At 37.7% G+C, this 19,181-nt stretch overlaps 1 protein-coding gene across 19 annotated transcripts in view; it reads left to right on the forward strand.

The window, feature by feature from the left end:
* Positions 1-19,181, forward strand: part of Cdc42bpa (CDC42 binding protein kinase alpha) — a 205,887-nt gene that overhangs the window by 145,551 nt on the left and 41,155 nt on the right. For 6 of the 19 annotated variants that reach the window (XM_060364788.1, XM_060364787.1, XM_060364796.1 and 3 more), the window contains 7 exons: positions 1,692-1,816; positions 3,801-3,906; positions 4,293-4,441; positions 6,595-6,686; positions 9,942-10,018; positions 11,031-11,078; positions 15,657-15,695. In XM_060364788.1, the coding sequence (XP_060220771.1) occupies positions 1,692-1,816; positions 3,801-3,906; positions 4,293-4,441; positions 6,595-6,686; positions 9,942-10,018; positions 11,031-11,078; positions 15,657-15,695 (636 nt within the window). Of the gene's footprint in view, positions 1-1,691; positions 1,817-3,800; positions 3,907-4,292; positions 4,442-6,594; positions 6,687-9,941; positions 10,019-11,028; positions 11,079-15,656; positions 15,696-19,181 lie in introns of all 19 variants that reach the window. The other 13 variants (XM_060364792.1, XM_060364800.1, XM_060364802.1 and 10 more) reach the window with 7 other exon arrangements.

Below are 19,181 nucleotides of genomic sequence, written 5' to 3' on the forward strand. Positions count from 1 at the left end.
CATGGAACTATGTTTTCCCAAATGGAGAGGTGAGGGAGACTGTCACAGAGACAATAGCTGAAGAGTTGATGGCCTAAATTACCCAAAGCCTGTGTGTGTGTGTGTGTGTGTGTGTGTGTGTGTGTGTGTGTGTGTGTGTCTGTGTGTGCGTGTGCGTGTGTGTGTGTAAACAGCCATGTATTTTTAAATGCTGGGAACTATGAAGGTGCTCAGTCATGGAACTACCCAAAGCAGAACCAACTAGAATCCTAAAAGCAGCCAGAGAAGGCACACGGTGCTCAGGGGGTAAAAGACTGAAAGCTGAGCTCCGAGCAGGAGAGAGGAAAGAAAGCAGCCCAAGAGAAAAAGAAAGGGCACGTTCCCACCCCGAAACGAAGCAACCGCCACTGTAAGGCGCGAACATTCAGTTTCATAAAGAGCCTGTAAATAAAATGCTTAAGGCACATCAGTCACGCCACATTCCCAGTGGACCATGAGTTAGCCTGACAGACTACAGTTAGTTGTGTTGTTTTTTTTTTTCTTTAGCATGTTGAAATAGAAATTTCAACAGTGGGAAGTTTGCTTTGAAATGTTTGAGTGTGTGTGCACGTGTACAAGAGGCTAGAGGTTGACAGTGGGTATGTTCCTCAGTAGATCTTTCTCCCCGTCCCAACCCCCTTTTAAGCTCAGGTCTCTCGCTGAAGTTGGATGGTGCTCACTGCTTCAGCTGGACTGGATGTCCAGTGAGCAACAAGGATCCTTACATCACCCTATGCTGGAGTTACAAGTTCCGTGTGCATGCCGCCACACCTGTCCTGTTTACATGTGTACTGAGGCCCAGAACACAGGTGTTCATGATGCACAGCAAAAAGTTATTGACTGAGCCATCTTCTCAGCCTCAAATTTAGTTAAAATTGTTTATATTTAAAATGAAAGAGCCTCATTTTAAAATAATATATTTTACAGATAAAGTTATATGATTAGAATGCATTTTTTTTTTCCTGGAGGACAAGTGACAGAAGATTGCTCTTGAGAGATGGGAGTTGTTGAAGTTGGGTGTTGGGCTCATGAGAATTCACTTACAGTATTTATTTGTTTATAACCGTTAAGTACATTATTTAATTTTCTACATTCTGTTGGACTAATATTCATCTGTACACAGTTTCCTCTTATTTTTATGATCTTCAGTTTTATTACACAATGTAGATAGCTGGCCTACCTGCCTGTTTGTCTGTACATCATGTGCCAGTAGAGGCCAGAAGAGGGCACTGAATCCCCCGGTGGGAGTGCTGGCTGTTCTTCAGGGAATCTGGTTTTGATTTCTAGACACACACATGGGGGCTCACAGCCAGTTTTGTGTGTGCTTGTAATTCTTTATAAATTTTAAAAAGTTAACAGGACATTTGCAGAAAAAGAGGGTTAGGATGAGAGAGGAAGAAGGAAGAAAAAAAAAGATCTGTCCTGCAGAATTGGGTGATCGTTCTCAAGTTGTTGAAGAATAGTCACAATTAGAACCAATTTCATGTAGAGCTTAGAGAAAAGCAAAGAAAGTGGAAAAATTCAAAGAGCTCATTATTACCAAGTTCTTCAGTGTGGTGTGGAATAATAACATTTTTAGTGAAAGATTATACATTATTAGATGGAAAAACGGGTGTTAAGTATTGTAGTGTCCTGTGCCTAAAAGCCACTCATGCCTTCAAACTCCCTTCCAGCTCACTGCATTGTATGAGAGCTTAAGCTTGCGCAACCAGCACTTGGAAGAAGAGGTCAAAGACCTAGCAGACAAGAAGGAGTCAGTTGCCCACTGGGAAGCCCAGATCACAGAGATCATCCAGTGGTGAGTGCTCTTGCAGACTCTGCGCTGGGGCCATGGGCTATGACAGGGTTGGTGTTACTGAGTGCCTAGCACCCTTCATCATCTTCATCCGCCGTGGAAATATGAAGTTAAGCTTTCTAAGAATGGAAAGGTGAGCCTTTAAGGAACTGAAGAAGTGTTCCCACTTGCTTTTGATATTCTCTGAGATAAATTCTGCTATATTTATGAGAAAAATGTAGAAGATGACAGTATTGTTTGTAAGTATATCAGTTCACATACAGCATTTTTAAAGTCTTAAATTGTTGGGGCTTAGCTTCACAAACTATTTCCTGTACTTTCAGGACTAATTTGGAATATTTGGCCTATGAATTTTGTCATCTTAATTTGCTAAATGGCTGCTACCATGCTTATAAAAGTTTGCATGCGTTACACTACGTGGAATAAGTGGATTCCAGTGAAGACTTTTATTTCCTAACAACTTTTATATTTCTTTTTATATTTTTTAAATCTCTGCCCATTTTAACCTTTATGTCAAAAAAGCTAGTTATTTTATATATACAAACCAGTTAATTATTTATTGAGGATTTTAATTTCCTGTTACAGCAGCTTAATTTGTTTTGTTTTTCTTTATATAGTTTTCTAACCCCCTTCTTAAATCAAAAGTGAATAAAATATATTTTAAGTAACTTTACTCTAATAACTCAAATATATCTATACTGATCTAACTGTAGAGTTCTTCTGATAACTAATTTTTGCTTACAGATATGCCCAGATTGTAGAAATTTACTTGTGTTCCAAAAAACAGACCTGTTAGTTTATCAGTGTTTAATTCATATCCACATACTTGGGCTTACATTTAAAAGGGAACATTTTAACATTTATCCAAATTTCCAATGGTGATGAATAGTAATAAAGGATGGGACTGAAAAATTGCTTTCTAAGCTGTTTTTCCAAAGCCTGTGATCCTAGACCACACTCTGTTTTCCAGTGACTACGACAATGGGAAATCCTGATGAAGGAAGGAAGGAAGGATTTTTTTTCATTTATTCATTCAGTAGTTCATTTGTTCATTTTTAAATTCAGCTTTTACCATGTTGGCAAGGCTCACCTCAAACATTCGGTCTTTCAGAAGGAAAAAAGGTCTGTCATCATCTGTACACTGCAGTGAAATAACTGCCATCATAAGATGTTAAATACTAAGAACTGTGATGAATCATAATAAAATAAACTTAAATGTCATAGTGAAACATGGTTCATTTATTTACTGGCCCGTAATTCAGTTTGAAATAACTAGAAATTCCAACAGTAGGACATTTGCTTTTTTAGAAAGTGTATATGTATGTGTGTAGGCTAGAGCCTGACTTTAGGTTTTTTTCCTCAGACATTGTACCTTTTTTAAAAAAATTATGATTTAACAAATTTTCAGTTTAAAATCATAGTGGTTTTATCAGCTGTGTGATCTTAAGATAGTAACTTGAATTTGGATTTCTTTAAGCTTTACCCTTTATTTTGTTGTTATTTAATATTTTTAGAAATCAGGGATGGTGTTATAGCATAACCCTGATTTCTGCAGAATATCATATTTTACATTTTCTAAATTTGGTATACGTTAGCTGTGAAGAAAGTATATGTGTTTTGTGAAATAAAATGTATCTAGGTAATGAGAAATCCTAGTAGTCTTCAGAAAGAAGACTTTCTGTGTTTGTCCAGTGTGAACTCTAAAGGGTCGTTGTTTGTGGTTTGGGATGATTTACTGATTTATCAGCTGTAATTACTTGGGCTTTCCTGCCCCACTGCCAGCTTCCTGGCACATAACTGCAGAGTTAGGGAATGTGTTCCCACCTCTTGACAGGTAGCAGTAGTAGTGTGACCAGTCTTAAAAGAGTTCGTTAAGTATCTCTCTAAGTCCTTGGCACTCGGTTCTTAGTGAAGCTTTAAGTTATGTGCATCACTGAATTTTTTCCTGTGCTTTACTTGGCACTTGATGTCCATCTGTGTATTCTAGGGTGAGTGATGAAAAAGATGCGCGAGGCTATCTTCAGGCCTTGGCTTCTAAAATGACTGAAGAATTGGAAGCGTTAAGAAACTCCAGTTTGGGGACACGCGCAACAGTAAGCTCTGGCATTTCACATGGAGGCTCATCTCTTTAACAAGCAGAAAGCACATAATAAGTGACTGCTATAAAACTTTTCATGAGAAATAACTTAGTATAGGTCTTTTTTCTAGTTGAAGAAAATATAACATGTTACTGTTAGCTGGTATTGTATAGCTAGTCATTATTGGAGGAAGTGAAAAGAAAAACCATTATTTATGACCATGCATGCATATTTACTGTTATTTCTGGATTTAATGAAAAATGCATTTTCATAAGTTATGTGTCAGTTCCACTCATTTATCAGCAATATTGCTTATAAAATAGCTGCTAGATGGATTTGTATTATGAAATTTAATGTTAAGAATAAAATAGGATCTAAGAGATGACCATATAATTCTGTAGGATATGCCCTGGAAAATGCGTCGTTTTGCAAAACTGGATATGTCAGCTAGACTAGAGTTGCAATCAGCGCTGGATGCAGAAATAAGAGCTAAGCAGGCCATCCAGGAAGAGCTAAATAAAGTGAAGGCGTCCAACATCATCACAGAATGGTAAGGCTCGTGATAGTCCTCACAGTGGTGGAAACTGTGACAGAAGTTACGTGGTTAGTTCCTAACTGATGTTCTTGTTTTTTATTTTTAAACAACAACAACAAAATGATGACCAGAAGATTGGGAATACGATTCAGAATCTAGTGCTTGCCTGGTATGCTCAGGGTTCTGGCCCCAGTTCTGCCTGCTCCCCACCCCCCAGCAAAAGTGATAAACAGGCTTGGGGAGAGAGCTCGGTCCTTAAAGAACTTGCCTCATAAGCATAAAGACCTAAATGTGAGCCCCACATTGAAATAAGAACATGTTGGAGCCATGGCCTCAGCCTGTAATCCCAGGGCTGGAGAGGCAGAGACAGGAGGATTCCAGAACCCCCCTGGCTAGGCACCTAATCAGATAGATCAGTGAGCTCCAAATTCAGTGAGAAGCTTTGTCCCCAAAAGCCAGGTGCAGAGCTTTTGAAGAAGACGCCTGATGTTGACCTTTGTCCTTCGTGTGTGCACACACACACCTAGACACACGTGAAGTGGGGACCAGAGAAAGATGTGAAGATTTGAAAGGGAAAAGATAGAGTTCTAGTGAAAGTCTTCTACAGACCTGTTTTCTTCAGGCTTATGGGCTGTTAGTGTTAAATGATATGCCATTCTTTATTTTTCTCCTTACTTGTAAAGTTTAAGTAACTCAAATTTTACTCTATTAAATCTAAAATTCTCTCACATTGTGTATAGAATGCAACTATACCACCAGAACAAAATACAAACATCTGAAAATTACAGCCTCTACCATGGGTCATTTCATTAATGTTAAATTTTGTGGGCATTTGTTTGTTTGAGATGTTGAGTCTTATAATGGTAAAATAATTATGATTATTTTCCAGGTTCCTTTATTTGTTTAAAAATAAGCAGACACCTCTTCAGGGCAGTTAGCTCGTAAGCATTCTCACCTGGATTCTTGTCACAGTAGTAAAGCAAAGTCTATTTCAGATACATATATGATAAAATGAAATTTTTAAATTGGATTAGAAATAGAGATGGTTTAAAAATAAGTCACACAATTTGAATGATGGCCCAGCAATTGGGAGTTCTTAAAGGTTTTGTAAGGGACCAACATTTGATTTTTAGCACCCAGATCAGGCACCTCACAACTGCCTGTATCTCTAGTTACATAGAATCCAAAACATTTGGGCTTCCACAGGGAATTTTCATGCATGTGGTACACATAAATTCATACAGGCACACATACATAGATGTGAATAAAGATAAATAAATCAGTTAGTGGGTAACACAGTGCAACAATAGTGAGTTTACATTAAAATGAAACTCTGAATTTAAAAATTCATCTGGCTCAAAAATACCAAAACTTGCAAAAGCGTGAGAAGAAACACAAGGCTACAAATTTAGTTTTGAGTGGTGAGATGCCGTAAGACCTAAGGTATAGCCATTATTTCCTACCAAAGGGCAGGCACACTTTCCTTGAATTCTGAACATTTTGTTGTAAATGGCAGAGGCACACATTAAGTGTTTCTCTTAAATATGCTTTATGAGGCATTGAAAGAGAAATGAAGTAAACCTTGCATAAGGAACTACTGAATGTCATTTTCAGTATTGTAATTTGGGGTTTTTTCTTCCTTTCCTAAGGACATTGGGGTTTACACATTTGCTCATAAAGCAGAACTGGGTCAGATTGAAAGATAAACTCGTGTGTGAGCTAGCTACATGGTGACATATGGACAAAGCCTAACAGAATTCTGAAATTAACCTTTGCTTTCATAATATTGTTGAATGTATTAATCCAGCTCAGGGTCAGCCCACTGCTCTGTAGGGCCCATGTGGCTCCCTTCTCTGTTCCTTCCTGTGCTCACAGTGCTGCAGCAGTCCTGGGCTTACCGCTCTCCACTGGGAGTGAGCCAGTGCTTTCTTCACACGCGACAGGCAAGTCCTCTGTGGCTGAGCTGCACCCCAGCCCTGGCAGCCATTTTCTTTACGGAAATGAATGAGCCCGGCTGGCTTTATCAGTTTGCATAATAGCAGGTGGCAGGCAATAATTGCCTTGCATGCAGTAATTTACAGTCTTCTAATTTAGCATCACAGACATTTAAACCAAAAAAGCCCAGCTACACAAAATTAACGACTGTTTTCCTTTCCTACTTATTTAAGTAAACTGAAAGATTCAGAGAAGAAGAACTTGGAACTGCTGTCCGAAATTGAGCAGCTGATAAAGGACACTGAAGAGCTTAGATCTGAAAAGGGTATGAGAATGTGTGTTTGCGTCAGGACTTGGTGTTCTTAATGTCCTTTATTGCATGACAGCCAGCTTACTGCATAGATGGAAAGTTCTTCCCATTAGCAACCACACATGCACTATCCGTGAATACATACAGACATTGGCGCATGCGAGTGTATGCACAAACACACGTACATACATGTACACATATGTACATACATGTGCACATACATGCAGACTGGCTGAATTATGTGTGTAAGTTAATATACATCATATCAAGAATTTTTAGTTACAGATATGAACAAAGTCTAAAAATTCTAAAATTAACCCTTGGTTTCATAATACTATTAAATTTAATAATGTAGCTCAGGGTCATAAATTTGACTGTTTAACTGTTATAAAGTATTTCATGAGTAACTTTTGTGATTGGGCTAACAGTATTTTGTGATGTATTTATAATGTTCGCACATGTCATGATATAGTCACTTCAGCAGTGGTGCTGCATGTTAGCATAAGAACTTAGTGAAGAAACTTGAAAAGGAAGAGGTTGCTTTTGAGACAGGGTCTAACTGAGTAGCCCCATGGTGTCCGTGAATTCAGAATCCTCTCTCCCTAAGTGCTGGGATTACATTCTTTAGCACTTTCTGTGTGCCTCCACTGTACAAAATCTTGTGGGTACAGTAAGAACTGACAAGGAAACAATATAAAATATTTAAGATGACCAACTCCTTATTAATAATTTTAGTAGTGAGGAATTATCTTTTTCCAGTTTGGTGCTTACATTGCTTATCCTATGAGATGTCCCAGAATTCATTAGTATTTTCTTGAGAACTTTTGTTTTTCTTTTTACATGGAACTAGCTCAGAGCATGTCATAACCCCATGACATTAATTTCTTATGCAGTTTTTCCATAATGTAGACATTATAAGGAAGATAGATGATTTAGTAAAAATAAATTCAGAATGTGACTTATTTTATTAAGGAGGCATTTTATATACAATTAATCAAAAATCCATTTTTCTGACAAAGGCCACCATCAATTACTGGGTTAGTTAATGGACTTTGTATTAGGCTAAGGGTTTCTCTGTCATTTCCCATCTCCGTAGCACAAAGAGGGATAAAGCCAGTTGGGTCTCTGTATCAGTTGTACTGCGGAGAACAGAGTAATAACAGAATGGCCCTACAGTATTTGATGGTACCTTTGTTGTTGCTGATTGAATTTCTTAATGCGCAAATATGAATAGGAACTCATATTATGCTTGTTTTTAACTTGTGAACAGCAAGGGCAAAGTATATTAAGGAAGAAAAACTATTTAACACATGAGTATCTTAGGGTCCTAAAAGCAATTCAGCTAGAATGATACCTGTGCCAAATAAAAGTGGCAGATCAAATTGACTGCATTATTTTTAGATTACATCCAAACTTAAAAATAAAAGGCTTTCATATCCATAGTGCCGTGCTTTATGAAAACATGTTAAACACAGGCTTTCTTACTCAGAATATTCCAAAATTTCATTGTGTTACGATATAATATAATGTGCTATCCAATATGTTTACAAAATGAGGGCAAAGCTCTCGTAAAAACCATTCATGGGGGGGGTGCGTGCCAAGGTGCACACGTAGAGGTCAGGGAACAACCTTCAGGATCTAGTTCTCTTTCCCCGTGGGTCTTAGGAATTGAACTCAGCTCGTCAGGCTTGGCGCAAGAGCCTTTAGCCGCCTCAGTTGTTTGTAATAGGCTCATGATAAACATTCGTTGACTAAATACCTTTCTGAACTGCCTATTTGATAACTATGATATATTAGAATAATAATGTTGAGAAGCACATAAATCAGTGATGGGGGCATGATTCACTGTGTAAAATGCTTACTTTGCAAACATGAGGACTGAATTCCCCCTATTCCCATCTCTGAGGGGCGGTAAACCTATGATCTTGGCCCTGGAAGACAGTGGCGGGGGGGACGGTGAGAATCCCTGGAGTTCACTGAATCCCTGGAGTTCACAGCCATTCTAACCAAATGGCGAGCTCTAGTTTTTTTGGGAGACCATGTTTCAAAACCGAACAAGACAGAATGGAGAGCAATAAAGGAAAACACCTAACAACCTCTGACCTGTAAATGCCCATGCAGGGGCATGCATGCAAACATAGATGCCCTGTGCTAGGAGAGGGGCGGAGAAACACAAGCCAGTTGATAACTCTTCAGTAGAGAAAATTCAAAGCTGTGGAGTAGGGCTGGGGAGATGATTCAGAAGTTCAAAGCCCTGGCTGCTTTTTCTAGGGGATCAGGTTTAAGCTCAAGCACCCACAGTGTAGCTCACAACATTCTGTAACTCCAGTCCCCGGGTGCTGACACCCTCTTCTGGCCTCCTTAGATACTGCATGCATATGGTGCACAGACAGACATGAAGGGAAAACACTCAAATACGTAAAACTTTAAATTTTTAAAAATTATATGATAGGCTAATTTTGCTTTATCTTCCCTAGTATTTATCATTATTTTTATGTTTTGAGAATTTTTTTGAGATTATATATTTAAACTTATTATCATAGTCAAAAGGCATATGAGAAAAACTCATCTGAGAAAAACTGAATTTTGGATTCTCCATTATTCAGTAAAATAATATCTAAAATGGGAAAAAATGAAATTAAGATACTTATTTTATTACTCTGTCATTTATGAAGTGAATACTATGTTTTATAAATGCTGAAAAGCTTATTTTGAAAATGTATTTCAAAAGAGGTACCTTGTTTAAGTGGTAAATAAGTTTATAAAACAGCTTCTAGTGTTAGATTTTTTAAATTTCCCAAAATGATTATATTTTATTTTATTATAATATATTACGTCAGTGGTTTTCAACCTTGTGACCTTTTAATACTGTTCTTTATGTTGTGGAATTAATTTTTGTTGCTACTAGTAACTGTGAATTTGCTGCTGTTATGAATCATAATGTAAATATCTGGCATGCAGGATATCTGATATTGACCCAGTGAAAGGTTTTTCAACTCCCAAAAGGGTCACAATCACAGGTTGAGAACCACTGAAAAGAATTGTGCTAACTAGTGACCCAGAGGACTGTCTTGGAAACCAGTCTAGTTCGGCTGTTGGGTCTGGGAAACACTCACGTATTTTGGGTTTTAACTATATAGAGTTAGTGCAGTCAGCCTCGAAACATAGTAGTTTATTGTAAAACACTTTAGTAGATTGAGATAGGGGAGGTTATCCATGAAAATTAGTTTTAATTGTGCTACTTCAAAAAAAGTTGCTGCTGTCTTCTAGGTATAGAGCACCAAGACTCACAGCATTCTTTCTTGGCATTTTTGAATACGCCTACCGATGCTCTGGATCAATTTGAAGTAAGTAACTGCTCTGAATACCTTCTGGGGTCAATTTAAAACTCACTATGGGATCTAAAATTTACATGCAATGAAGCTTTTATTGCAGCCACATAAGAGAACCTAGAATCATATAAATAAGTGAATAGAACATGTAAGGGAGGAATATGTGTGCATTCTTACGGAAAGTATGACCACATTTGTATGTAATAAAAACATCTAAGAAAGTCTGAAATCAAAAGTTGTTATTAGACTTAGAGGCAATTTCACCCCCCAAGAGACAGTGAATGCAGAGCAAACCCCAACTTTTGAAAAAAGTTTTCTTTTCTGTAAAGCTTTGAGACACGTAAAAATAAGTGAAAGCATGAGCACTCACTGTAGCTCACCACTGGCTCATGTATGCAGCAGGAATGTTTTTCAATAGAAGTGTTAGCCTACGCTCTGTTAGCTGTACTCTGAAATAGTGATTTTGTAGCTCTTTGTCATTCTTTACCTTATTATTTAAATATTTCTTGAAAAAAATCAATATAATGTCAGAGTATGTTTTATGTCAGAAAACCTAAGTTACTGTGTGTCACCTCATTCGGCAGTTAGAAGTCCTGGGTTCTGTATGCAAGTCTCTGCTCTAAGTACTGGAAGCATGCAGTGACCTCAGGAGACAGGTTCCCGCTCAGACTCTTACATTCCAGCAGGAAGAATTAGAAGCAGAGATTCTAATGACCTATTTTAGTTGTTATTTTCAAAGGTGTATCATTCATTTAATTACCAATGATTTGCCATGAGCTTTCATTTTACTACTTTGGGTATAGTAGCTGAATTTCATTTCTTTGGGGAAGGGAAAAAGAATCACTCTTTGGAAAGTAATCCCTAAGTTTGTTGACAAAGGTAACAGTGACTACTTTTCTCATTTGTTTATTTGAACAAATGCCATTTGCCTTTCAATTGTTTTACAAAATTTTGATTTATTATTTGTTTGTATTAAATTGCTTCATCCATATTTTCTATTTTTTTTATTGCTGAATTCGTTAAATAGGATTCCTTTTCTTCTTCCTCATCCTCACTGATTGATTTTTTGGATGACGTAAGTCTTTGATTTTCAAACCAATGCATCCTTCAGTAAAAAAGATCAGTGAATTGATTTGAAGAATTTGTCTAGTAATGCAGTCAGTTTTGGAAATATCACTTGGAAATTTATGTGATCCAAATGCTTCCTTCTTATCTTAAATATAATAGTCTATCATTATTAAGTGTAATAAAGTAAAAAAAAAAAACTTTTAAGAATGCTTTGGCCTTTGGCACATCTCTTTGCAAGAAAGACTAGAATGCTTTAAGTATTGTCACTATATATGATAAGTTGTTCATTTTTGTTTTTCATGGTTTCTATTTTATTTTGTTCTTTTCTTTTTAGCACCTTGCTCTTTCTGTGTTGGTTTAAAATAAGCCTCTGATGGAGTAATCAAAAAAGTGACATTTTAAAAGTTAAATTCTGATAATTTTATCGTAACACAGAATATAAATCAATTTTCAATGTGGACAGATTTCTAATGTGGAAAGTGACTTTAAGCAAACGTATGCACTGTATGCCTCATAAATTATCTGCATTAGTATATTCCATCTGAATTAATTCTGAGAGTTTAATCATTTAGAAGTTTCTAGTGTGTGTGATACATTCGTTTTCTATCTTCACTGCCAGTTATATACATACTCTGTTTTACTTTAGATGAATCACTAATCCTTGACATAGAATTTTGATATTCTGTTGAACATGCAGATTTTGCAAAAATTAAAAAATTAAAGAGTTTAAATGTAAATAATATACATTAAAGTATTTTAAATGAGGGGAAATTCATTAAATATTTTAATTCTAATATTTTGTTAAAGTACAATATCATGCTTACAAGATGACTTCAGCATAATTTTCCACTAAAATTTTTTATTTATATAATTTTTTCAAATTCCTGAACAACAAAGAGGCTTTTGGGTATGTTTGGAAATATATCAAAACCTGTTTTCCTCCAAAATGGAAATTTTTGCTGTTGTTCTTAAAACAATAAATTTTGCTGGGTGATTCTTATAGTATAATTGAAAGGTAACTATCCTAAAAAAAAACATCATATTGCATGTTGCAGTCTGCTATTTGGTAAGTTTAAAACAATATTGTATCATTAGAAAGAATAAAGAGAACATTTGAGAAATTACAGTGATAAACTATTTTCACTTTTTCTAAAAAAACTCCTGTCTGCATCTTCTTTCCCAAAAATACTCAGATTGTCAGATACACTGAGAACAGTGTGTATTTCAGCAGACGAATGAACTCTTCTCCATAGCGATCTGTGAAGTGTCTCCTTCCTACTTGCAGGGGAGCTCTGGGGTTGCTTCTCCAGATGTAAGGAAAGTGCACCCAAGTCATAGGCATTTCCCAGCCCTATTTTCCCTTTCTGCTCCCCCAGCACAAGCTCATCTTGAGCACAGAGCTGCATTTTATAATAGGGCGGTGGAAAGGAACAGAGTGCACAAAAGCTGCTGAGTCTTTGCTCTGCCTTACAGTTTTTCCAAGGCCGCTCATAAGCTGCCTATTCCGTTTTCCAGCATGGGGTTTCAAAGAGATTGCCTGGCCTTTCAATGGCTAGGTTTGCTCATCTGACAGAGAGTTGTAGTTTTGGTACTACTCTCATAAAGTCATTTGACCATTCAAAGCAATTGCTTATGCTTTCAAGAATTTCTCAATATTTCCTATGAGGTTGGTTCTCGTCATTTACTCTTTAGCTTCATTTCTTGACTGCAGCGTTACTTCACTTAAATGCTTTCTTCTATCCGCTCTGATAATATGAACCACAATACCTTCTTTGAAATTGTCAAATCCCATTATTTTGGGGAAATGACATTTTTTTAATTGGAGGGAGGGCTAGCAATAAGCTCCCATTTTAAAAAAAGTTGTCTGTTCTTAATTTATACTTTATGATATAAGCTGCTTGTTTCTTTTGTCATTGTTCATAACTATGACCATGTTTCCCAGTGTTAACTGTTCACTCGTTTTGTCATTAAAGTCATAGTAAAATAAGATTTCAGTAGAAGCATTAAATCTTTGATATGTGTATGTTCCACATCTAAGATGCTGTAAAACCCAAGCTCAGTAGCTCTCTTTGTAGGCACTTAGATTTTTAAGGGATAATTGACTCTTGATCATTCTTTATCCTACACCTGGTTATGTTGTGCATCTTGCTTATACTGTGTGACTTCCCTTCATTACATAGGTTCTGCTGCCTAGCTAACCTCAAATGCCATCCTTCCGGTCATCCTCTTCTATCCTCTACTATTGCTACAAAGAATGTTGGAGAGGTGGCATTTAACTGCAGCTGGGTCCTCCGTGTGTGAGACAGAGGAAAGGTTGTGTTGGGCAGAGTCAGAGGTTGGATTTGTGTTCCGTCTACATATCATCTATCTTCTCAGTGCCTCCCACACAAGGCCCACGTTGCCCTCAGGATTCTCAGTTGCACTGCTAGTAGCCCTCTCCCAAATTCACCTTCTGCTCCTCTACTTTTATTCTTTTATTTGGACCTGTGAGAACTATCATTTCACTGGGCATGGTGGTGTATACCTTTGAGTCCGAGGACAGCCTGGTCTACAGAGCGAGTACCAGGACAGCCAAGGCTACACAGAGAAACCCTGTCTCAAAAACCAAAAACAGAAAATAAACAAATGAAACTATGAGTTCATTATTTAAAACAACACAGAATCATTCTTCTATTCACAGTTTTTCCTCAGTTTGTCTTGTCTATTCATTCACAATTTATATGAGTTCTGGAATTTTTATCAGGATGAGAAAATGGTAAGAACAGTATGCTTCTTTTTTAAGTCAAGCTGTGTAGTCACTCCTGTGTATTAAGAATATCTTTGGTGTAAGGGAAGAAGCTTGTGTAATTCCAGTCTTTTGCTCCCAGGAAAAAAAAATCAGGCAGAGCCGGGTGTGTGCTCAGCACTCTGAGGCTGTGTTGTAAGGGATGAGCTATGTGGGCCACTTACACGCAGAGTGTGGACTACAAAAATACTGAGTACAGTAATACTCAGTAAATAAGTAGAAAGCCTTTGTTTATCACATCTTCCTGCTTGTAAGAGTAACTTCATCAAGAGTGACTTTTAGGGTATTCAACTTTAGGGAAGAAGGGAAGTATAGATAAAGGATTTGCTTAGCATCCCTTAGGACACATAATGGGGACAGGAGCTCCACAAGGGAGAAAAAAAATCTGGGCACAGGGGTCTTTTCTGAGACTGATACTCCAACCAAGGACCATTCATGGAGATAATCTAGAACCCCTGCACAGATTGCAGTTCAGCATACAAGTGGGTTCCCTAGTAAGGGGAGCAGGGGCTTTCTCTGGCATGAACTCAGTGACAGGCTCTTTGATCCTCCTAATGGGGGAGCAGCCTTGTCAGGCCACAGAGGAAGACAATGCAGCCAGTCCTGATGAGACCTGATAGGCTAGGGTCAGATGGAAGGGGAAGAGGACCTCCCCTATCAGTGGAGTTAGGGAGGGGCATGGGAGGAAGAGAATGAGGGAGGGTGGGATTGGAAGGGGATGAGGGAGGGGGCTACAGCTGGGGTACAAAGTGAATAAACTGTAATAAAAATAAATAAATTAAAAAGCTATTAAAATTAAAAAAAAAAGAAATAGAGGGCATCATGACAGGAGGCCTCTTAGGAAAGGCATTCCTGTACTTAAATAGCAGTAGAACAAATAACATAATCCCTTCTTCTATGAAATCACTGTCTCTTCTACCTTTATCCTTTCACTCAACTCCATACATATCATGTACCCAGTCCTGGTTAGTTCTGATTAGGTCTTGTCTCATGATCTGTGTATCCACCATAATGAGGACAAGTAGAAATTGAAGTTCTAGTATCTGAAGTTGAGATGTGAAAGAAGATGTTGTATCCGTAGTCCAGCTTTCTGTCCACCTAATACTGCAAACGAGAGAAATGGATTATCTCAGCAGGCAGAGTTTAGGCATAAACTTTAGCATCATATAAAAGCTCAGTGATGTGCTGCAGAATTTTGAATCTCAGTAACTGTTCCTCCCACCATAGTGTCTTGATGTTACCATCGGTCTCGCTCGCTGTCTCATTACCATTCTCTCATAGCCAGTCTCAAGATGAAATGTCGTCAGAGTGGACAGTATACAACTACATGTTTGTTTTTCTCTGCTGTCCGTGCTGATGATCTTAAAAGCCACCTTTGAAAAGAGTAGGAGTGGGTAGGTAAATATATAAAGCAAAGCTGCTTAAGTATATATTTCATGGTGATGTATGTATATTGGTAGGGTTCAAATAAGTATTTTTTAAGTAATTGCAAACAGTAGGTCAAAATTAAATAGAGCGGTTGTTATTGTTTGTTGATGATGTGTTGAAATTGCCCACTACTTGATGAATGCTGCTGTGTGACTCACTCATTGTGCGTGTGTCACTGAGAGCCTCAGCCTAAGACCACACCTGAGCGTTGTCTCCTTCCTGTTTTTATCCTGCAGTTTTTCCTGGACATAGATGTACTTGAACATATCAAAACAGTGGCTTTGTGCTTATGTCTGTATCTATGTGTTGATACAGAGGGTGTGAAGCCTTTCTTGTGAATGTGTGTAACATGGTGTTCTCTCTCTGTTGAAGCACTCCCCGTCCTGTACTCCAGCTAGCAAAGGCAGACGTGTAAGAGCCTCTCGCACGGTGTGCTGTCCCACTGCCCACCGCCTACCTCTCATTCTTTGCCTTTGGCTGCAGAGCCCTCGAGCATGCGCCACGTGTCATTCACCACTGCATGCATGTGCTGCTGCTCTTGCCACCATTCTCCTCCTCCCTGTGTTTCTCTATTTATCCCTCCATTTGGCTTTGGCTGCAGAGCTTTAGGAATGTTCTTCATGTAAATTTATACAACTAAGCCTCCAAAATAGTAAGATATCTTTTACAAATATGCTTTCTAAGTTTACAAGGTAAATGAGTTCCTCACAGGGAATCTGATATAAGCAAATATGTAGAGTGCTGAGGCAGTTTATAGACTAGATTTTACATAGATCAGTTCTGGAAAAATTGTGATGTATGTGTGTTCATTTAATGCATGTCAAAGGAATTTTCCTAAATATCTTACACAATATAGATTTAGGAAAATAATTTTAATAGTGAATTTTTTGTAATCTAAGATAATTTCAAGATTTAAAAAGATTCTTTCTATGCATATTAACACTGGAAACATCTTCCGTTGCCAGCTAGCTCCACGCTTCTTGATCAGCCATTTCTCTCCTGTGGCTCTGATACGGCCCGGCAGGGAATTAGGGTGTTCAAAGGTCGAAGGCTTTTATAAACCAGCCCCTGTCACACACCACAGAGGAGCACAGTTCTCCACTGCTGTTGGACTGGCTTTACATGTATGGTATTCAACAGCACTAAGGGACACTCCCGGGGGGTACGGGCCTTCAGCTTCCACCTGTCGGCTTCAGAGTTCCTAGGTAGGGAAAGGGTAAGATGAAGCACTTCCTGGTGAACATGGTACCTAGTAGAATGGCCACAGACTCCGGCCTTCTTTCTGAGCTGATGAAGGGCTGTTTCGCATAAACATGAATAACTCTGGCGTTACAGATAATTTTAGACAACTGCTGTTGAGTAATGCGTAGGCACTTCAGCTGGCATTGTTGAACTCACTAGACTGAGTTTATCTGAACTGTTGGTTAGTTTATAAAAGATTCCCTGTTCTGTAGATGTTTTGGACTGGTTGGAAATGTATGGAGTTAGTTAAGCCATTAGGTACTTGGATCTGTGAGACTAATCTTGGAGTATGGCAGCTGTTTTGTGATAGGAGGCCAACGTTTGTTTGCCCATCTGACCAGAGGAATGACGAGCCTGTGAGCTGAATGAATTTATGATGGCTTGTTTTAATAAGGTTGTAATTCAGAAAGGTTTTGTTGTATTGTTGATTTCACCATGTATTAGTTATATCTGATTAGTTAGCCAGTGCATGTGAGAGATTTGACCACCTACTACATTTCATTGACTCAGAAAATAAGAAAAAATTGAGGGAAATAACTGCTCTGTGGTTTTTACTCTTAATCCTGCATCTTTATACTACGGCACCTAAATAAGCCACTGTTTACCAGAACCTCTGAGCTTAAAATTGCGTACGGTAGCTGACTTTTTTTTAAAATTTGTAGTGTGTTTATAAAGGACATAATTGGAGAAATGTACGTTAGGCAGTAGTTAAATCAGAACATTTTGGTGGCATAGTAAAAGTAGTCTTTGGGACACGATTGTAGCATTGTTATTTCAGTAGGACACAAATAGTTACCATTCCTAGTCATGGCTTTGAGTCTAACCTTGACATATGATTTCATATATATAACATGTTTTTAGATGGTTTAATGCTTTTATAAAATTCTTCCCCTTGAAATATCACAGAAATAAGTAAATGTCCTTATTTGCTTATATGGCCATTTCTGTGCTATTAGGCCTCATTTGCAGGTTGAAGACTTAAAGTTCTATTGAGTAGTATTTAATTTAAGCATATATAAGAAAAACTTATAAATAGTATTATTAATGTATGGCTACAAATGACTGGAGAGGATTCCATCTGATTCTTTTAATACTTAAAGGTGCAGACTGTCTCATTTCAGATTGTTCTTTTACAATTCGGAGCAGAGACTCTAAAGAGCTAACAGTCGGCAGAGTGCAGGGAATCATATGAAAGAAGGGGGAGTTAGTATGACATGGAAAGAACAGGAGCTCCACAAGGACCAGATATATCTGGGCACAGGGTCTTTTCTGAGACTGATACTCCACCAAGGATCATGTGTGGATATAACCTAGAACCTCTGTTCAGATGTAGCCCGTGGTAGCTCAGTAACCAATTGGTTTCCCATAGTAAGGGGAACAGGGACTATTTCTGACAGGAACTCAATGGCTGGCTCTTTGGCCTCCCCACCCCCCCAAGGGACGAGCAGTCCTGTTAGGCCACAGAGGAGGACTTTGCAGCCAGTCCTGAAGATACCTGATAAAACAGGGTCAGAGGAAAGGGGAGGAGGTCCTCCCCAATCAGTGGACTTGGAAAAGGGCAGGGAGGACATGAGGGAGGGAGGGTGGGATTGGGAGGGAATGAGGGAGTGGGATACAGAGTTAATAAAATGTAACTAATAATAAAAATTAAAAAAAGAACTAACAGTCGATATTCAAGTCAGTATACTGAAAATAACTTTAAGAGAAATTTCCATAGAGACTAATAAGTTACGTTATTTGTAACTAGTAAGATTATACTTGAAGCTATGACCTTAAGTAATTTGTTACAGGATAATACAATATTGTATTTAGTGTTTTCCAGATGAAATATTATTTCTGTAGTACTAGAGGTTAGCCATAAGCTCAGTTAACTGAAATAACTATCACTAAAAGTTTGAAGTATTCTGAATATAAAACATTAGCCTTTATTTCAAAAATGCATCTAGCTAAAAACAAATTGATAATCAGTGGATTTTTATTTCAAATTATAATTTATAATACCTGATTCAAGCACTATATTATATGCAAACTGTTTTTACTAAATTGTCATTTGTTATCTATATCAATTGTCAGTCTCCTTTACTTTATTTTTCTTTTTATTTATATTTTAATTATTACAATGTATTCATTTTGTATCCCAGCTGTTGCCTTCTCCCTCGACCCTCCCAATCCCAGCAAGTCTCCTTTACTTTCAAACAAGTTGCATGCAAGAGTGCTGTGGCTTGTATGACTCTGGCTGCCCTGCAATGTGTCAGGCACTGGTGAGGCATGCTCACGATGGGTTGTCTTAGATGCTGTTTACTGGACAACATGCTGTGCAATCTGAGGAGCTCTTGGTAAAATCATCTAAAAAAATCAGACAGTTGCCTGCTCCTGGAAAGAAAAACACTTTTGTCATACTACTTTAAAAAATACATTATGAAGATAATGTGCTAGAAAAATCTTAATACATTCAAAGACCATTATGGACTTCTTGCATGGCACTGTCATGCATTAGGAACAAAAATCAAAATATTCAGCTTTTTGTTATATATACACATACACACACACATATATATCGTAGAACATAAACAAAACTGACAGTATATTAAATGTGTTTTAATTCCTGCTCTACTACTTAAGAGAAAATGAACTAACAAAAATGAAATGGTATTT

Source organism: Meriones unguiculatus, chromosome 11, assembly GCF_030254825.1.
Source record: "Meriones unguiculatus strain TT.TT164.6M chromosome 11, Bangor_MerUng_6.1, whole genome shotgun sequence".
Lineage (NCBI taxonomy): Eukaryota > Metazoa > Chordata > Mammalia > Rodentia > Muridae > Meriones > Meriones unguiculatus.